The 16,882-nt window shown below is 40.3% G+C and overlaps 1 protein-coding gene across 1 annotated transcript in view; it reads right to left on the reverse strand.

The window, feature by feature from the left end:
• Positions 1 to 2,171: 2,171 nt before the first annotated feature.
• The window catches only part of LOC126383889 (retinoic acid receptor alpha-A-like), a 102,407-nt gene continuing 87,696 nt past the window's right edge, over positions 2,172 to 16,882 (reverse strand). The window contains exons 7-8 of the mRNA XM_050034633.1: positions 14,492 to 14,650; positions 2,172 to 12,201 (exon numbers count right to left, since the gene is read on the reverse strand). Coding sequence (XP_049890590.1) covers positions 11,909 to 12,201; positions 14,492 to 14,650 — 452 coding nt within the window. The 3' untranslated portion in view covers positions 2,172 to 11,908. The remainder of the gene's footprint in view (positions 12,202 to 14,491; positions 14,651 to 16,882) is intronic.

Genomic DNA, 16,882 nt, shown 5'->3' on the forward strand with positions numbered 1-16,882 from the left:
ATGTTGTCCAAAATCATGAAAAAATGTCATAGTATAGTATGTCATCCAAAATCATGAAAAAAAGTCATAGTATAGTATGTTGTCCAAAATCATAGAAAAATGTCATAGTATAGCATGTCGTCCAAAATCATGAAAAAACGTCATAGTATAGCATGTCGTCCAAAATCATGAAAAAACGTCCTAGTATAGCATGTCGTCCAAAATCATAGAAAAAAGTCATAGTATAGTTTGTCATCAAAAATCATGAAAAATGTCATAGTATAGTATGTCGTCCAAAATCATGAAAAAAGTCATAGTATAGTATGTCGTCCACAATCGTGAAAGAAATGCCATAGTATAGTATGTCGTTAAAAAAATCATGAAAAAAAGCCATAGTATAGTATGTCGTCCAAAATCGTGAAAAAACCGTCATAGTATAGTATGTCATCCAAAATCGTGAAAAAACCGTCATAGTATAGTATGTCATCCAAAATCATGAAAAAACATCATAGTATAGTATGTCGTCAAAAATCATGAAAAAAAGTCATAGTATAGTTTGTCATCAAAAATCATGAAAAAACGTCATAGTGTAGTATGTGATAAAAAAGTCATAGTATAGTATGTCGTCAAAAACCACGAAAAAACATGATAGAATAGTGTCCTCAAAAAGGATGAAAAAAAGTCGTAGCATATCATGTCGTCCAAAATCATGAAAAAAAGTCATAGTGTAGTATGTCGTTAAAAATCATGAGAAAATGTCATAGTATAGGATGTCGTCCAAAATCGTGAAAAAATGTCATAGTATAGTATGTCGTGCAAACTCATAAAAAAAGTCATAGCAGGGCAGGAATTTCACGTGGGCCATGGCCATTATTACTTTCGCTCATTTTATTTATTCATTTCAGATAGTTATACATCCTTAGTCCTCAAATTAAATTCATTATGGACGTGGACTTAAAATCATTGTTTTATTGTATGGCCTTGCTGCCCTGGGTTTTGGCCTTTGTGCCCCCAAAAAATTGACAACGCGAAAGGCTAAGTGGCCTTGCCCCTAAAATGATGATATTCCAGGCCTGAGTCATAGTATATATGTCGTCCAAAAACATGAAAAAAAGTCATAGTATACTATGTCGTGCAAACTCATAAAAAAAAGTCATAGTATAGTATGTGATAAAAAAAAATGTCATAGTATAGCGTGTCGTCCAAAATCATGAAAAAACGTCATCGTGTAGTATGTCATCCAAAATCATGAAAAAACGTCATAGTATAGTGTGTCGTCAAAAATCATGAAAAAAGTCATGGTATAGCATGTCGTCCAAAATCATGAAAAAACGTCATCGTGTAGTATGTCATCCAAAATCATGAAAAACGTCATAGTATAGTATGTCGTCCAAAATCATGAAGAAACTTCATAGTATAGTATGTCGTCCAAAATCGTGAAAAAATGTCATAGTATAGTGTGTCGTCCAAAGTCATGAAAAAAGTCATAGTATAGTATGTGATAAAAAAAAGTCATAGTATAGTATGTGATAAAAAAAAGTCATAGTATGTCGTCAAAAGGAATGAAAAAACATAACGGTACAGTATGTGATAAAGAAGAGTCAGGTATGTCACAATAAAATCATAACATAATATGTAGTAAAAATAGTCACAGTTAAGTCCGTCATAAAAGTAGTATAATATGTAAGTAAAGACGTCATCATATAGTATGTAATAAAAGTTCATACTATAGTATTTATAGTTATAGTTATTTAAAGTTAAGTTATTCAAATAGGTCACTGGGTTCAGTATGGGATACAAAGAAGTCTTATATAGGGTTAGGGTCTTATTTATTAGTAAAGCATGTCCTAATGAAACATCATAGTATAAAACGTAATTAAAGAAGTCATTGTATAGTAGGACTATGTCATAAAAAAGGCAACTTATAGTTTGTTATAAAAAAAAAGTCAGAATATAGTTTGCCTTAATAAAGTCATAGTATAGTATGTCATCAAACATAAAATGTCATGAAGTAGTCAAAGTGTGTGCACTTACCTGTGCAGCTCTGTCATATTCTGCCTGCCTAAAATGGCAGTCAGTCATCAAAACATTACGAACACCTGAGCTTATCTTTTTTCCAAAATGCTTTTACGTGGTTCATTCAGCTGTTTCTAAAAAGATTCCCACACAAGTATTTTAAAATAAATATATTTTATTACTTTGCCAGGACAGTTCATGGTAAAGTTGAACAGTATATGAACATAAAAAGCATATGTTAATGTACAAACAAAGACAATATTTAAAATGGAGAGCTGAAACAGATTGAAGCTCAAACCTCAGAGCAGCTCCTAAGGTCAACTTCACCCTCCGGGCTGGCAGCAGGGGCTGATGGGATAAATCCACAACGCCCCCTGCCCCCTTCCACCCTCATGCCCAATAAGACATGACCATCATGTCTCGTATTAACACGACTATACAACACTGCATATGATTGGTGGTGAGGTTCTCTGATACCGATGGTAAAAAGGCGACTGTGGACAGTTTGTGATGTCACCAAGAACACCTTTAGGACGGACAACAACAGAGCTACTGTTAATGATTGATATTGAGGTTCACAGTCATGTTTTCTGGCTCCTAGGTTAGGTGTTTAATCTAGGGTTAGACCGATATGTCGGGATGATATTGAGTTTCAATACCTGTAATACTATCATTTTGTGTTTTCTGGCTGAGGAGCTAGTTAGCATGTGAGCTAATACTGCGTTCACGTCATACTGTTCAGACTGTAGAGTAGAAAGAACTTGATGTCAGCCTCTTACTTGCCATTTAAGTAAAATATTTAGAATTTCTGACCTCTGAAAATACATAAATGTCAACACGTTGGTAATGGCTAGGCCTAGACTGAAATGATATAACGTATGAACACTCCTAAATCGGAATAATAGGGAGTTATATAATTTGTCCTGCTCTGCCAACATGGTGTCAATGCAATATTACAGTCTTTCAGTTTTTCTTTTTCGGTGTGTAACTTTCCACCCAACAGTTCCTGTAGTATACAATGAGTATTTGTATTTTGGGGTATCCAATAGCTCAAATTTAAAAGAGGATTCACACAAAATCTTTTAAGATACCAAATTTTTTACGAATTGTTCAAAGATAACTGGTCAAATGGGAACCGCATCAGCACACACGGAACATCAGCTTTCATGGCGGAGTCGTATTTCTAGCCACCTGACAAATGACTCCTGCAGCTCTTTTGCTAGTTAGCTTATTGCTAACTTTGACGCTTGGTGCTGAGCAGGTTGTGTACAGTGGGTTTATCAGAGGTTTACATTGCAAACAGCTGGTTCATGAGAGGGCTTTTTAACTAAAAAGGTTACGTTATGGGCTCTAAAACCAAAACAAAGCACTAAAAGATGATAAAACGCTTTGAAGGACTGCATGTTTAGGTAAAATTCTTAGTAGAGTCCTTATTGTCCATATAAAATATTGATCAGTGCTGCTAAGGTATTACCAGTGGAGGGCTTAGATGTATAAAAAGAACTCGTTGCTCAGTATCATTAAGCTCCCAGGAACAGCACAGAGCTTTGAGGCCAATTTGAAAGAGTGGCCAAATGTGAAATTATAACTTCCAGGTCCGTCATATGATGCCATGAGGCCAAAAAAGAAAAAGTCCCGCAGACTTACATTGTTAAAGAAACGTATAAATAACTGAAACAAAAAAATAATAATAATTGAGCTTTACAACCCTCACACCATGACTTGTTCCACTATCGGGACTTTTAAAAAGTATAAAGAGCTGCAATATTAAACCATTCAATCCCCATTCAAGTTAGTGGAGGGCTAAACAGGTAATTAGCTGCTCAGCTGGCAGACATTGGCCTCGCTCAACCGCCTTACCCTGCTGGGTAATCGCATACTGCAGAAATCAAGCTTTTTCTGCCTTCATGCACCGCTAAGCAACTTTCACCAGAATGAACAGGAGGTCGTTTCTAAAGCTGTATCCAATTCTAGATACATCCATTAATGGCGCATACAGGAACAAAGTTCAACTTCCTGGGTAGAAAATTACCCACATCTTCCGAATTGTTGGGCTCATAGAGCAAGTGCACAAGAGACTTCACCGGCCAAGCAACTAACTTCCGGTTTAGCGTTCTGCTAACTAGAATGGGGATGAAACTATTCAATCATGTGGCTCCTCTAAACTTTTGACATGTTATCAGACAGAATGGATCAAGCCCTGATAGTAAAACAAGTCATTTGTGGAGGTTGTGAGGCTCGAAAAATATGTAACCACTGATTTACACATCTCTTTCACAATGTAAGTCTATGGGTAGAAGTATTTTGGGTCCGATGGCATCACATGATGGACCCAGAAGTTGTAATTTCACAGTTCGACCTTGTGTCCAATTGGCTTTAAAGTCCAGCACTGTTCCTGGAGGCATACTGGAGGGTGGTTGCGTGGAGGTTGTTGAAAGGCGTTCTAGGAAATCTAATAGACAAGGAAGTTTGAAGGACTTAGACTACACTTAAAAAACCAGGCTGATATCAAACTGTTTAAGAATATCTGAAGATCAGTTTTTCCTTTAACTGATTATTGGCACAAAACATCGCCTACAGCTGATTAAATCCAAAAATGTCAGTTTTCAAAACCCCATATCGGTCAAACCCTAGTTCATTAGTTGACCTGTTAACCAAATAGCTGTCAATTGATTGGGTTTGATTGATTGACGACAGCTGATTGGCTCCCTGGCTGAGGAGGGGGCACGCAGCTCTGTTGTTTGACATGGAACAGGAACAGAACATATCGACGATATCGGGTGCTGAGGTGACTTGGTCGTCCATTCCTCCCATTGGCGGGCTCCTCTTTCTCATTGTCCCAAATTATATATATGCATGTATCATGTGGAGTCCGACCTGGATGCCCAGATCAGCCCACCAAGTTCCAGTTCCTCCTGCTCTTCTTCTTCTTTTATTTTTTAACTTGGATGTGAGTCGATGTTCTCAAGGACAAATAACAGAGCGTCTTTTCCACAGAGCTGCCAATTGGAATGCAAAGCACACACCATTTATATAACATCTCTGCAGTGAGCTAGATAGTAGAGTATTACAGTTACGTCGGTACAACATTCAACAGAAACGAACAAGAGTAATTCAGCATTGTGAAGTTGTTTCCTAACAGATAACAGTCCCTGCTGCAGTCAGGCGCCTGAGGGCTGTCCTGACACTTCAGGGGTGGATGTGGACATTCTTCGGCTGTGAAGGTTTTCCAGCTTCAAAATAAAAAGAAAAAAAAAAAAAGAAATAAAAGAAAGAAAAACACCAAGATGCCTCCCTTCATCTCTCACCAGGAGAGCAAGACAGAGAGAGAACCAAGGGAGAGCATATCCTATGTTACATTGAGATAGAAGTAAGTATTCCTTAACACTGCATATCATTCTTCTGACAGACTCCATGACATTATTCACATTCAAACACGTTAAAACAAAAAAAACTGAAACAGCTCTGGTTTCCCTTATGATATGTATTTCTGAGCAGGGATGGAATGCAGATGGGTTTTCATTATGTGCCGCTGAGACCCAGAACCCTTCACTGCCCTAAAGGGTTGTCTTACTTTCCTATTTCGGATCAAATACAAGAAGCTGAATGACTCATCTAGTCACTGCAACAGTTTCAGTATGTTTACATCTCTGCAAATATTGGGAGGTGTTTAGGATGTATGGGAAGATATTTGTGCCAGATTTTGAATTTGCATTTGTATTCAAGGAACTGAGCTCATCTGCTGTGTTCGAGGTCAAGAAGAAAACTGTCTCAACTTCTAAACTGTCATGGACAAGATGTGCTCACAATCATTGAAGGTTTAAACTTCACTGTATCCAAAATCACTTAATTTCCTACAACCCTACAAATCAGACACATAATATTTGACTCTATAGTAATCAATAGATTGAGGTGCCAAAATATTTGTATCATCATCATCATTAGAAAGCTTGCCTAGGACATCAACTATGCTTGGTCTAGCACTGGTATTTTGGGATTGTTATGTGAGTGTTCAGATGCCTCTTTTTTTTACTTTGTCTAGTAAAAATTTTGTGCAACAGAAAATGAGTTTGGACAGCCTATTTGATAAAGACCGGGTAAAAGCTCCAGACCAAGCAAGTACGTTGACCTTAAGTTCACAGTTTTGACAATTTAATAAAGTCTGATCACATGACTTCTTCTTTGTTTCCAAGACCAAGCCATGAATGCATTTTTAGGCATATTTTAGACTTTGGAAATGGGGATACAGATGGCTTAGCTCACTCTAGTCTTTATGCTGAGCTAAGCTAGGCTAGGCTAATTGACTCCTGGCTCTAAACAATACAACCCGTTTTTATTTCCAGGTCATCCAATACCGACACTTTGTCGCGTTCCTTTGTGTCTCATAGCAATGCACATGGCGTCCTTTGGCATCCCTATGAGAAGCAAAGCTAAACCACATTTTAACACGTGGTTAATGTCGTGTAATGCTCCCGATTAGGTTACGTAACAATAACATAGCGTGAATATGTCAAGTAAGTGACGTCAGTGCGTGGCGATTATACCTAAATTACATAACGTTACCTTCAAACAACTTAGACTTTTGGTTTTATGGGTCTCCTGGGTAAAAGTCCTGATATGTTTGACCCCTACACCTATGCAGACGTACTTGCTCTTTATACCACATCAGTTGCTCTCAGCATCAATTATTGCCGCAGATGAGTTAACATCGGAGTTAGCTAAAATTCTTGTGCATCTCGTAAAGACACTAAAGGGTGCCTTTAGCATAAATATCACACACTGAGGGGTGTGACAAAGCATCAGTATATAACAACCTGGGGATGAGAATGGACAGGCCGATATGGATTTGAGAAGTCCTACTGCTGCTCTTAATCATGTGAAGTTTGAACCTCTCAAGTTCTATCTGCTGATGAAGATCATGTGATACAGCTGAAAGCTATAGAACAAACAAGGAAGTGGACCTTGAGACTGTTTTGTCAAATGCTGTATACAAGGTTGACAAAGACCTGTAAAACCTGATACCAAGTTCAAACTGGGCTAGAAGAAGTTCAAATTCAATACAATTTAAAAAAAATTCAGATTTTCTAAAATTCAATTTCAAATGCAAAAGCGCATATCCTATCCCTCTCATGTCATTTCATACAGTCAGTTCAACCCACTGGGGTAGATCTAAGCTTGTTTGCACTGTAGCATCGAAAAGTAAACTTGGATCTAATTCAGTTTGGTTTCATACCTGTATAAACAAAGTCAATGCAAATTCATTGAAGACTTGATATATACAGCTTGAAAAGACAAAACACAAATTCAGATGAACCAAATTCAATACCTACTGGCACAAATATCTGCTTATAAACTTTCACTAGTGTTAAAAACTTGCTTATTTTCCGTGATTCAGACATCTGTAGTGCTCCAGACCTCGAGTACTTCCTGAATCATTTGCGATATAAATAAAACCATCTTTTCCTGTAAGCAGCGTAGAAGCATTTCCAAAACTGTTTAAGTATTAATATTTTCTGTGACAGATACATTTTGTGCTTAATTTCTCTAAAGCTGAACTTTGGCCTCCCCCTTTGGTTGCAGAGGTTCTGCTGTCAGCCTTCATACTGTTCAGTTTCAGTACTGCATCTATGTTTCAAAGGTTCAACATATTTAAGTGCTACAGTTTGTCCTCTGTGCTGTAAGTGAACAACCGCTCGCTATCGGAGTGAATGGAGCCATTGTTCAGCCAGCAGGGACAGCAGGGTAGTGAGGGATCTGGGTCCTGTAAGAGGATATAATGAAGTTTATTTCTTATTGTTTAGTATCATGTGTGACCTCAGCTGTGCAGAAAAGCATCTTTCTGGGATCATCTTCTGCGGGAACACCTCATCCGATGCAAGACACACCGCCTACTTCCCCGCCAATGAGATTAAGAGCTCAGTTGGATCTACTGTCCAAAGAGAAGCTTTACTCGACTGCACTTCTCAGGGGGTTAAGAGGTCATCAAGAATCTCCTTTTGCATCATTAAATGTAGCTTACACTGTCAAGTCTGAAGAGGAAGGCGAACGTTTGGAGAGGGCTTGTGGATCCCACCCCACCGTGTGCTTTCTACATTAGTGTACAATCGTCCCGACCCACATGGTCCGGTCATCAGTGTGTTTTAAGGATTGCATTGCCCCCGTGTTTCACCGGTTCTAACAAGACACTTCTGAAAAGGGAGAGAAAAGCGGGTTGAGGAGCTCTGCTCATAAGGCCATAACAGAGCCCATGTGCGTTTGTAGAGCCCAGTTGGTAGTAGATGCTGTTAGCGGTAGTTACACACTCATTAGGTTGACGTCCAGGCGATTTTTCAAAAAGCTGCCACAGGCTGTGATCAGACTCAAAGCTCAAACACAAAACACAGAAGTACTAGTTAACACAAGAGCACGAGGACGGTTACATGTGACCTAAAGCAACACAAAGGCTACAGAAAAACTACAGTTTACTACAGTGTCCTTTTTTTGTAGTTTCGACCATGATTTTTGTACTCACAAAAGTAATAGACTGAATAGCCCTGCATCACGTACACAAAATGACATGGCACAGAGCAAATGCTACTTCAATTGGTTAGTTTTAAGCCACATAAAAAAAAATAAAATTCAATATCAGTTTAAGATGCTATATTTGGAATATTTCCACTGCTTTAACTTTGGCGTCAGACAGCCCAACGAGTAATTTTACCTTGCAGACCATGGGAGTTGTTGGCCTACATCTGCCTCGATTGGTAGTGTGTAAAGAAAAGTGGAGAAAATATTCTAAATATGGCGTACACTTAAACTGATATTGATTTTTATGGTGGCTAAAATATGTTTTACTGCCACCCAGCCAACAGAAGTACATTGCTTAGCTTCTGTGCCGGTGGATTTGGTTTATAAAAGATGCTAGCAAAGTAACACACGGGACATAAAATAAGCACAGCAGAAACATCAGATGGGTTGGACCACCGTGTTTAACTATATATCTTTAAATGTTACAGTTACGGCTGAAAATCACAACAGAAATGAACAAGTTTGGTTGTTCATTTAAAGGTTTTAGACATATCTCCGCAACTGAAATCAATTGCCAGTCGCCTACATCGATTTGGTTTATTTCGGAGAGTTCGGAATACACTAAACATCAATAAAATAGGTTCAACAGGGCAGGAAACACAATCAGTCAGACGATCAGACAGGTTGTAAATAAGCCAAAAGTTTTGCCAAATTAAGTACGATCGCTTTGTGGCATCTCAGCATTTACTTTGATGAGTACAATGTTACAATAACATAGAGCTGATAGACTGAGGGAGCGATCACACCGAGATGAAACGCCAGAAACGCGACGCCAGCAAAACCATTGTTTTCCTATGATACGGCGCATCTGACCGGTGTTCAAGCATCTTTTTAGACAGGCGTTTTTCCGGCGTCTTTTTAGACGCGCGTTTGTAGATGTGCGTAGACGCTGAGAAGTTAAAATATTTTCAACTTTCCTGAGCGTCAGATGCCAGTAGCTAGCGCGCATTGAATAAGCGCTTCCAGCGTTTCAAGCGTCTTTGAAGCGTCCACGTCTCTAGCGTCTCATTTCTGTGTGATCACCCCCTAAGTTAGGGAAACACAAAACTACAAAAAAAGACCAAAGTTGTAATAAAACTGGATTATAAATCTGAGTGAGGCTGAACTCATAATCTTAAATTAAGTTTAGCACACTCAGGGGTTTTGCAGCATCAGCCTTACTTATTCTGGTAGTTTATGGTGGTTTATGCTACCTGTTGTGAGATTACTGAGTGACTCTACTATGTTTCTACACTGCCTGGGCTGCTCTTCAGCAAAAGTTACAGAGACTCATTTAATACCAGGTACAGTAAGAGGAGATGAATGTTGGCTCTGTTTGCTAACAGGAGGGCAACATGCCAGTCTGCAAAGAGAGAATGGGGACGGACGTTTTAAGGATTTATTTTCATCTCAGTTTAATTGTTGTTAGTCACCAGAAGAAGATGTTGGCTTTGTGTGTTTCTGCAAACTCATTTACGTTTCATATGTATCATATCAACATTTCTAAAGTGACGTAGTATATGAGCTGACTTTGTCATCAGGAGGTGGAGGGGATGGTGGATGGTGTGACACCGAGGCTAAACGCCTGCTGAGCTGCAGACCACTGTTCAAGACCAACACACATCAAAACGACTTTTCGTGAGTTGTGTTTCCAGCAGCTTTGTAGCCACCACACATGGGTGTTTTTCAGTGGTCTGTCTCTGTGTTTCACCATGCCATGAAAAGTGATTGTTTTTCCTGAGACATTGCCGCCTTTCCTGCCAGGATTGTGCAACGTGGATGTTTTTTGGCGACCTGTCACTGTTTTTCCAGCGGGATAGTGCCATGAAAAGCAGTTGTTTCCTTGTTTCCAGGCTACTTTCTACTCCCAAAACCAGGTATTTTAAGCCAAAACATGATCTTTTCCTAACAATAACCAAGTTGTTTTTGTACCTTAACCTTACCACGTTAACCACAGCGTTGTTGGGATGTCAAGTTTTAACATATCCGCTGCAAAATAATGGTTAACGTAACGTATTCCTGGTTTGCAGAAATGTATAATGCCAACATTTTTCTCTGGCTGTTGGGTGTATTCTAGGTATTTTCTTATAAATTAGTTTCCCTGACGATGAGACTTTACCCCCCACTGAACAACAAAATCATGTTGGTGGAAATTAGAGCAACACATAGCAAGTAATGTGAAGACAGACATCTTCCAGTGAAAATAAGCATGACGCCAAAGGAAAACTGTTTATTTAGGGGAAACAAATTGTTGTTAAACCTCTTAACTGACCAGATGATGATAATAAAGTGCAGCAGTTTAAGCTGAATCACGGTCCAGCTGATGTATAGGATTACAGGGAAATGGAAACAAAAGGCGTCCTATGCAATCACAGCCTGCTGCAGAAAAATCTCTGGCATCTATCAGCAACCTAATTTCCCCAATTTGTTTTGACAGTGAGGTAAACTGATTTACTGAGGAGATACAGCCAGCAGATGAGTTGATTTCATAGACTGGCCTATTCAGAATCTAATCTCGTTTGTCGGGTCTCGGTGATTCATGTCGAGACGGAGACTTTAACAGACGCGGCCAACCTGATGAGTGTGTACCAAAGGCTTCTGCTGTTGTGCTTCTCTCCTTTGAGGAAACAGTTGAACAGACTCGGCTGTCGATATGGAGAGCTTTGCATTCTGGCGGTGTGGATGTACACTTATTCATGTAGAGACATGAACCAATAAGTGTTATAAAAGACAAAAACCGTTTTAAATATAGGAACAAATATAAAATATTAGACTTCCATAATGTCTATATGCAATAACATTCTAGATAACTTTTTGAAGGACTTACAATTAGTCCCGCTTTAAACCTTGATGTATCGCCTCAAAGATAATATTTAAGACAATGAAAAAGCACCACAAAATTCATCATAGAAACAGAGATCTAACCATACAATGGTATGTACAATGTACGTATGCCAACAATACGAGAGATGAGAAGAGATGAGGACAGAGAAAGAGAGAGAGGAGGAGTAAAACCACTTATCAAACTCCCGTCATGCAGATAAGAATTTACACAGGAGACCTGAGGAGTATCATCTCTGGCGGCTTGCGAGGGCCACGCCCTTCCTGTCGCAGTCCCTGTCCCAGAGACACCACGGCAAATAAGAGCTCAATTCAGAATTATACACAAAGCACTGATCCTTTGAGGCCTCCGTGTTGACGTTTTCTTTTTAAGGAGAGAATTTCAGGGGAACGGGGGAGAAAAATAGGACGAGGATATAAAGATAACGTAATACCAAGCAAAGGAGTTGGGGTAGAGGGGTTATAGGGGGGCGGCGCCTTGCCTGGCTGTTCCTTTTTTGTGCAAAGGAATGTCAGAGACAGCCTCCTAGGGCTCGTCGCTGGGTGGTGTGGCCGTTGCCCCTTCGGTGTCCACTGACTCCGGCGACTCAGCGGCGGCGGCGTCCTCGTTGGGACTGCCCTTACTGCTGGGGCTGGCCCCCGCCTCGGCTGAAGTGCTGCTGCTGCTGCTGCTGTTACTGCTGCTGCTACTGCTGCTGCTGCTGCTGCTGCTACTGCTGCTCTGGCCATCTTGGCCCTCTGAGTTCTCCAGCATCTCCTGGATGAGCGGCGGCATCGAACCCGGGATCTCCATCTTCAGAGAGATGACCCGCTCTGCTCCTGCAAGACCATGATGAGGGCATGATACAAGGGTTAAAATTGGAGAGTGAACATTTATTCTTGATGCTGGAATTGGAAATAGTTAAAAAAAAAAGTGGGGTTCTGCCTGCAACACTAATAAAGCAGCAAACCTCTATTTGCTACGTAAAGATAAAGTGGGGTAATGGCGTCCTGAGCAGAGACTGAAGTCACACTACCTCTGTGCGTGTTGCAATCCGAGCTTCTCTGCGTTTTTTGTGGTAAGCCGGTCCGACTGCACGTGCATACCACTGGCTAGCTCATCGCCGACCTTTCGCACTGCGCTCATATGGTGGTTACTGCTGATATCTGGACAGCAGCGTCACAGAAGCGCAGCGCCCGCCTTCAGGGTTCCCCTTGATTAACACTGTAAGCTCTGTCAGCACTGTTGCCATTGTTAGCACTGTTTATGGAGTTAGCATCATTAGTTGCCACCTCTATGTTGAGAATATCGCACTGTGCTCTTTTGACCCAAGATCCACTTTCCTATTTTTTTTCTTGGCTTTCAACCACATCTCATGGTCCTTATCATGTTGTATGATACTTTACATGTGACAATACACCACGATCTCCTCTGATCCAAAGTGCGGTATTTATTTCATGTGGTGATAACTGAGTGATCTTCATCACAGATAAAAAGCAACCTGGTTGTACAGAGATAAGAAAAATGAGCACGACCTCTTAACCAGCATTACGTGACCGTGGCACAGAAACACTGCCAATGGAAGGTCAATAAAGATCTTTTGTCATTGTGGACACACAAAGTCCCTGGTTTAATGAAGTCCTGCTACGGAAGGTGGTTTATGTTACAACCTCATAGGTACTATTAACAGTGAAAAAGTCAGCATAGGCAGGAGGTCGGGGCGGTGGATTGGTGACACAAACACTGGACTTTCACCCAGGACGCTGCTGTTCATTATCCTGTGAGAAACTTCTTTTAACTTAACATACTTATGTTACGTTATGTTACGTGACATATACTTAAATCCCTTAGTGCTCACGTCCCGATCATAAGAAACATGATTCCTCCAGTCAGACATCATGTATAAAAATATCAAAAACACTTTCAACTGCCTCTATTGAACCTCTGCATCAACTTTGCGTCAGTAAGTCAGTTATGTAGTGCACTTTAAAAGCAATGTTAAGCTGCTTTAGAAGACACCCCATAAAACAAAAGAGTAAAACCCAGAATAAGCGATACTTCAAAAAGAAAAACTCAAAGGATAAGGAGACAAATAAAACCAGTACAAACAGTTAAAGCATCAGTAAGAACATAAGCTGGTAATGCGACCACATAAACCTTTGCAACATTATAAAAAGGCAAGTTGAAAAGATGGGATTGAACGACGGATACAAAGGGGATAAAGTATAGGGACACCTACAATAACTTCTTCAGGCACGTCATCCCAAAGTCAAGGGGCCGAGGTCTGCTGAGGGGCAGGAGGGCCTTTGAGGATCTCAGAGTATACTCAGGCTCATACGGGGTTAAAAGCTCAGCGCTATAAACTGGTCCAGAATGTGCATTAAAAGTTAGCGACGGAAAGTTCAAATCAATAGGGTTTCACATGAGCCAGTTTAGAGAAGTTAAAGGTACAGTTCACCTGAAAATAAAAATATGTTTGTTTCTCCTCTTACCTGCAGCGCAAGATATCAGTCTACATTGTTCTGACGTGGAGATATCAGCAGTAGAGATGTTTGCCTTGTCTCAAATATGATGGAACTAGATGGCTCTTGACTTATGGTGCTCAAAGCGCCAAAAAAATATATACAAAAAACCCCTCAACAGCAATGTCTCTTTCCAGAAATCATGGCTACTCAAGATAATCCACAGACCTTGCTGTGAGCAGTTTCACGTCGGAATTATTTTCTCTTGAAGGAGGAGTGCATCTACTCATGGTCAAGAGACTCGTACTTGTGACAGTGCGAGAAGTAAACATTTGTGGCGTCCTCCTCAGCTAAACTGTAATGTTAGCAGCAGCTTGCAGTCTCTGCTTTTACAGACTTTTCGTGATGACAGTGAACATGTCACACGTCCAAGGGGTGGACATTTGGAGTCTTACATTCACAACTGCAACAGTGAACGTTTTGAATTCTCCACTGCTCTGACTGGCGCCTCTGACTGGCTGCTTCTCCATAGCAACAGTGGCTGAGGCTTATGGGTACTGTAGTACCAAGAGCCAAAATGCCCACAGCAGACCCAGACTGCTCCTGCACTATTGTAATCTTCTGACTGCAGTCACCCAACATCACTGTAAGTTCATGTTCTTCCTACCTTTAGCGCTGATGCTGCGCAGGTCTGTGATCTTCATCAGGGTTTTGGGGAACATGTGCGGCTTGCTGGGCCGACGCTTCCTCACGTAGATCTTCAGAGCCTCCAGGAGTGGCTCCTGGAGCTGGTCCACCTTAGAGGGCTCCTCCAGGTCCTGACGGTCTACAACACGAACACACACACACGCAGACACAAATCAAGTCAGACTTGAGGCTCAGCTATGACAAATCCATGTCTTGGCTTTATCTGATGTAGACAAGCTAGAGGCTAATACATGTATCACAGCATGAAGCCTGCTTTGATTAAATAGGAAGAGTTTATCTCATTATGTCAACTCATTTGCTGCAGAGGAGAGATTGCCGAGATGGTTACAATGAGATAACTTAAGCAGAAAACTAATTTGAATCCTTTCTTTTGAGTCGTAATGTTAAGCTCTGATAACTGGGGTTTTAGAGTCTCAAACAGCAGGGAAGCATCAACTGAAGCCATCAAAACTAATCAGCAGACGGGGTATTCAAAGCTATGCGTCTATTCACAGACCACTTTTCTGCACACAGTGATTATTAGGATGACTCAATGGTCAAATGCATCGGCGCCTCTGCTCTGTGAATAGAGACGCTGGCTCAAAATCCTTCATCAGAAAATGTTTTGGACCTTTTAGTTGGCAGCTTCCTTTGACTCCAGATTTCTGCTTGTACATTCATCATGTTTACGGCTTTTATTTGACTTTATTATACGTCATATTCAGCCATCGGCAATGTGGAGAAGACCAGCTGTAATTTTACTTTCATCACAATATAATTTGCAGGTTCCAGCAGATTACACAACCCTGGCTAACTGTTGCAGGTATTACGTGTCAACCCAAACACCAGAATAAATGCTGGCATGGTACATTTCTGCAAACCACATTTGCATGTTATCATGTAGCACATATATATTGAAACTTACATTTCAACAATGCTGTGGTTAAAAAGTGGTTATGTTTAGGCACAAAACCACTCAGTTATGGTCAGGAAAAGATCATGTTTTGACTGAAAATACGCACTTTTGGTGGGACAAATCTTGCAGAAAACTCAAGCCAAACCGCTTTTCATGGCTGTATACCAGCAGGAAACACTGCCATGTCTTCGTAAAACACAACAGCTTTTTGTGGCATTACACCGGCAAAAAACACTGCAATGTCTCATTAAAAAACAACCACTTTTTGTAACAGTATTCCAGCAGGAAACATTTATGTCTCAGTAAATTACAACCACTTTTGGCGGCAGTATTCCGGCAGGAAATACAGCAATGTCTTGGTAAAAAAAAAACTGTTTTTCATAGCATTATCCCGGCAACATTTGGTGGCTCAAAAGCTGCTGAAAGATGCAGCGATGACTTGCTAACAAATGGTTTTGTTGGTCTTGAATGCCTGGATATCATGCCATCCACCATCCCCTCCACCTTTAGAAACACTGATATAATACATATGGATTCTACAAACATAAGGTGTCTGGTTTGCAGGAACGTACAATGCCAATGTTTTCCTCTGGTAACTGGGCTGTAGGTGTAGCACTTTAAATTTTTGTTTAGGGTTAGGGTTAGCCCTTGAGGCATTATTACATGTACAAATAGCCTTTTCAAGCAATCCTCACAATAGTAAGTGCCACTTCTACAATATTGTGTTGTAGTACAGTCCTTGGTTGAATCATTGCTGAGATCTGAGACCTAAAGCACAAAATAAGGTCTACTAGCAAGAATTATAAGCAGTCAGACAATCAGACTTCAGACTTGTGTGCACTTAAGATTTTTACTGTGCATGAAGGATTATTAGCAACATTACAGGTGTGCCAACTTTTGGTTTTAGCTCCAGACACAGCAGCAGCTTATCTGAAAATCCTGTCAGCCAGCTGATGATGATACCAAGTCGCATTAAACTGCAAGTAGTTTCCCTTTAATCATGTTTTTCCACGGCGTCATTCTCAACACTGAGAGAAATACTGAAACCCAAGACTTCATGTTTTCATGGCCGCACCATTCCATAGGAGTGAAACGTTCAAGCTGTCTCGTCCAACACTTGATACATATTTCCCCAAAGTTAAGCTTGACCTGTTAGCTATCTTTGGAAACTTGGGAACTCCACTGGAATTTAAAGGAGAGCTTCACGTTGTTTCCAATCTTAGCACATTATTCACATGTCCATATGTACATTAGGAGAGTTTTGGTTCTCCTGTTAATACTGGGTGTAAATAAATCCCTTCATAAAGCAATTACAATACAAGAAATGTACAATATGTTCTGTGTAAAAATGTATTCTGATGTTCTCATGAGTGAAACTACCTTTTTCTTACTGCACCCCCACCACCACGCTAATTTGGAAGATAGTCACTTTATTTATCTAATCTTTAAAGACAT

This window comes from Epinephelus moara, chromosome 22, assembly GCF_006386435.1.
Source record: "Epinephelus moara isolate mb chromosome 22, YSFRI_EMoa_1.0, whole genome shotgun sequence".
Taxonomy (NCBI): domain Eukaryota; kingdom Metazoa; phylum Chordata; class Actinopteri; order Perciformes; family Serranidae; genus Epinephelus; species Epinephelus moara.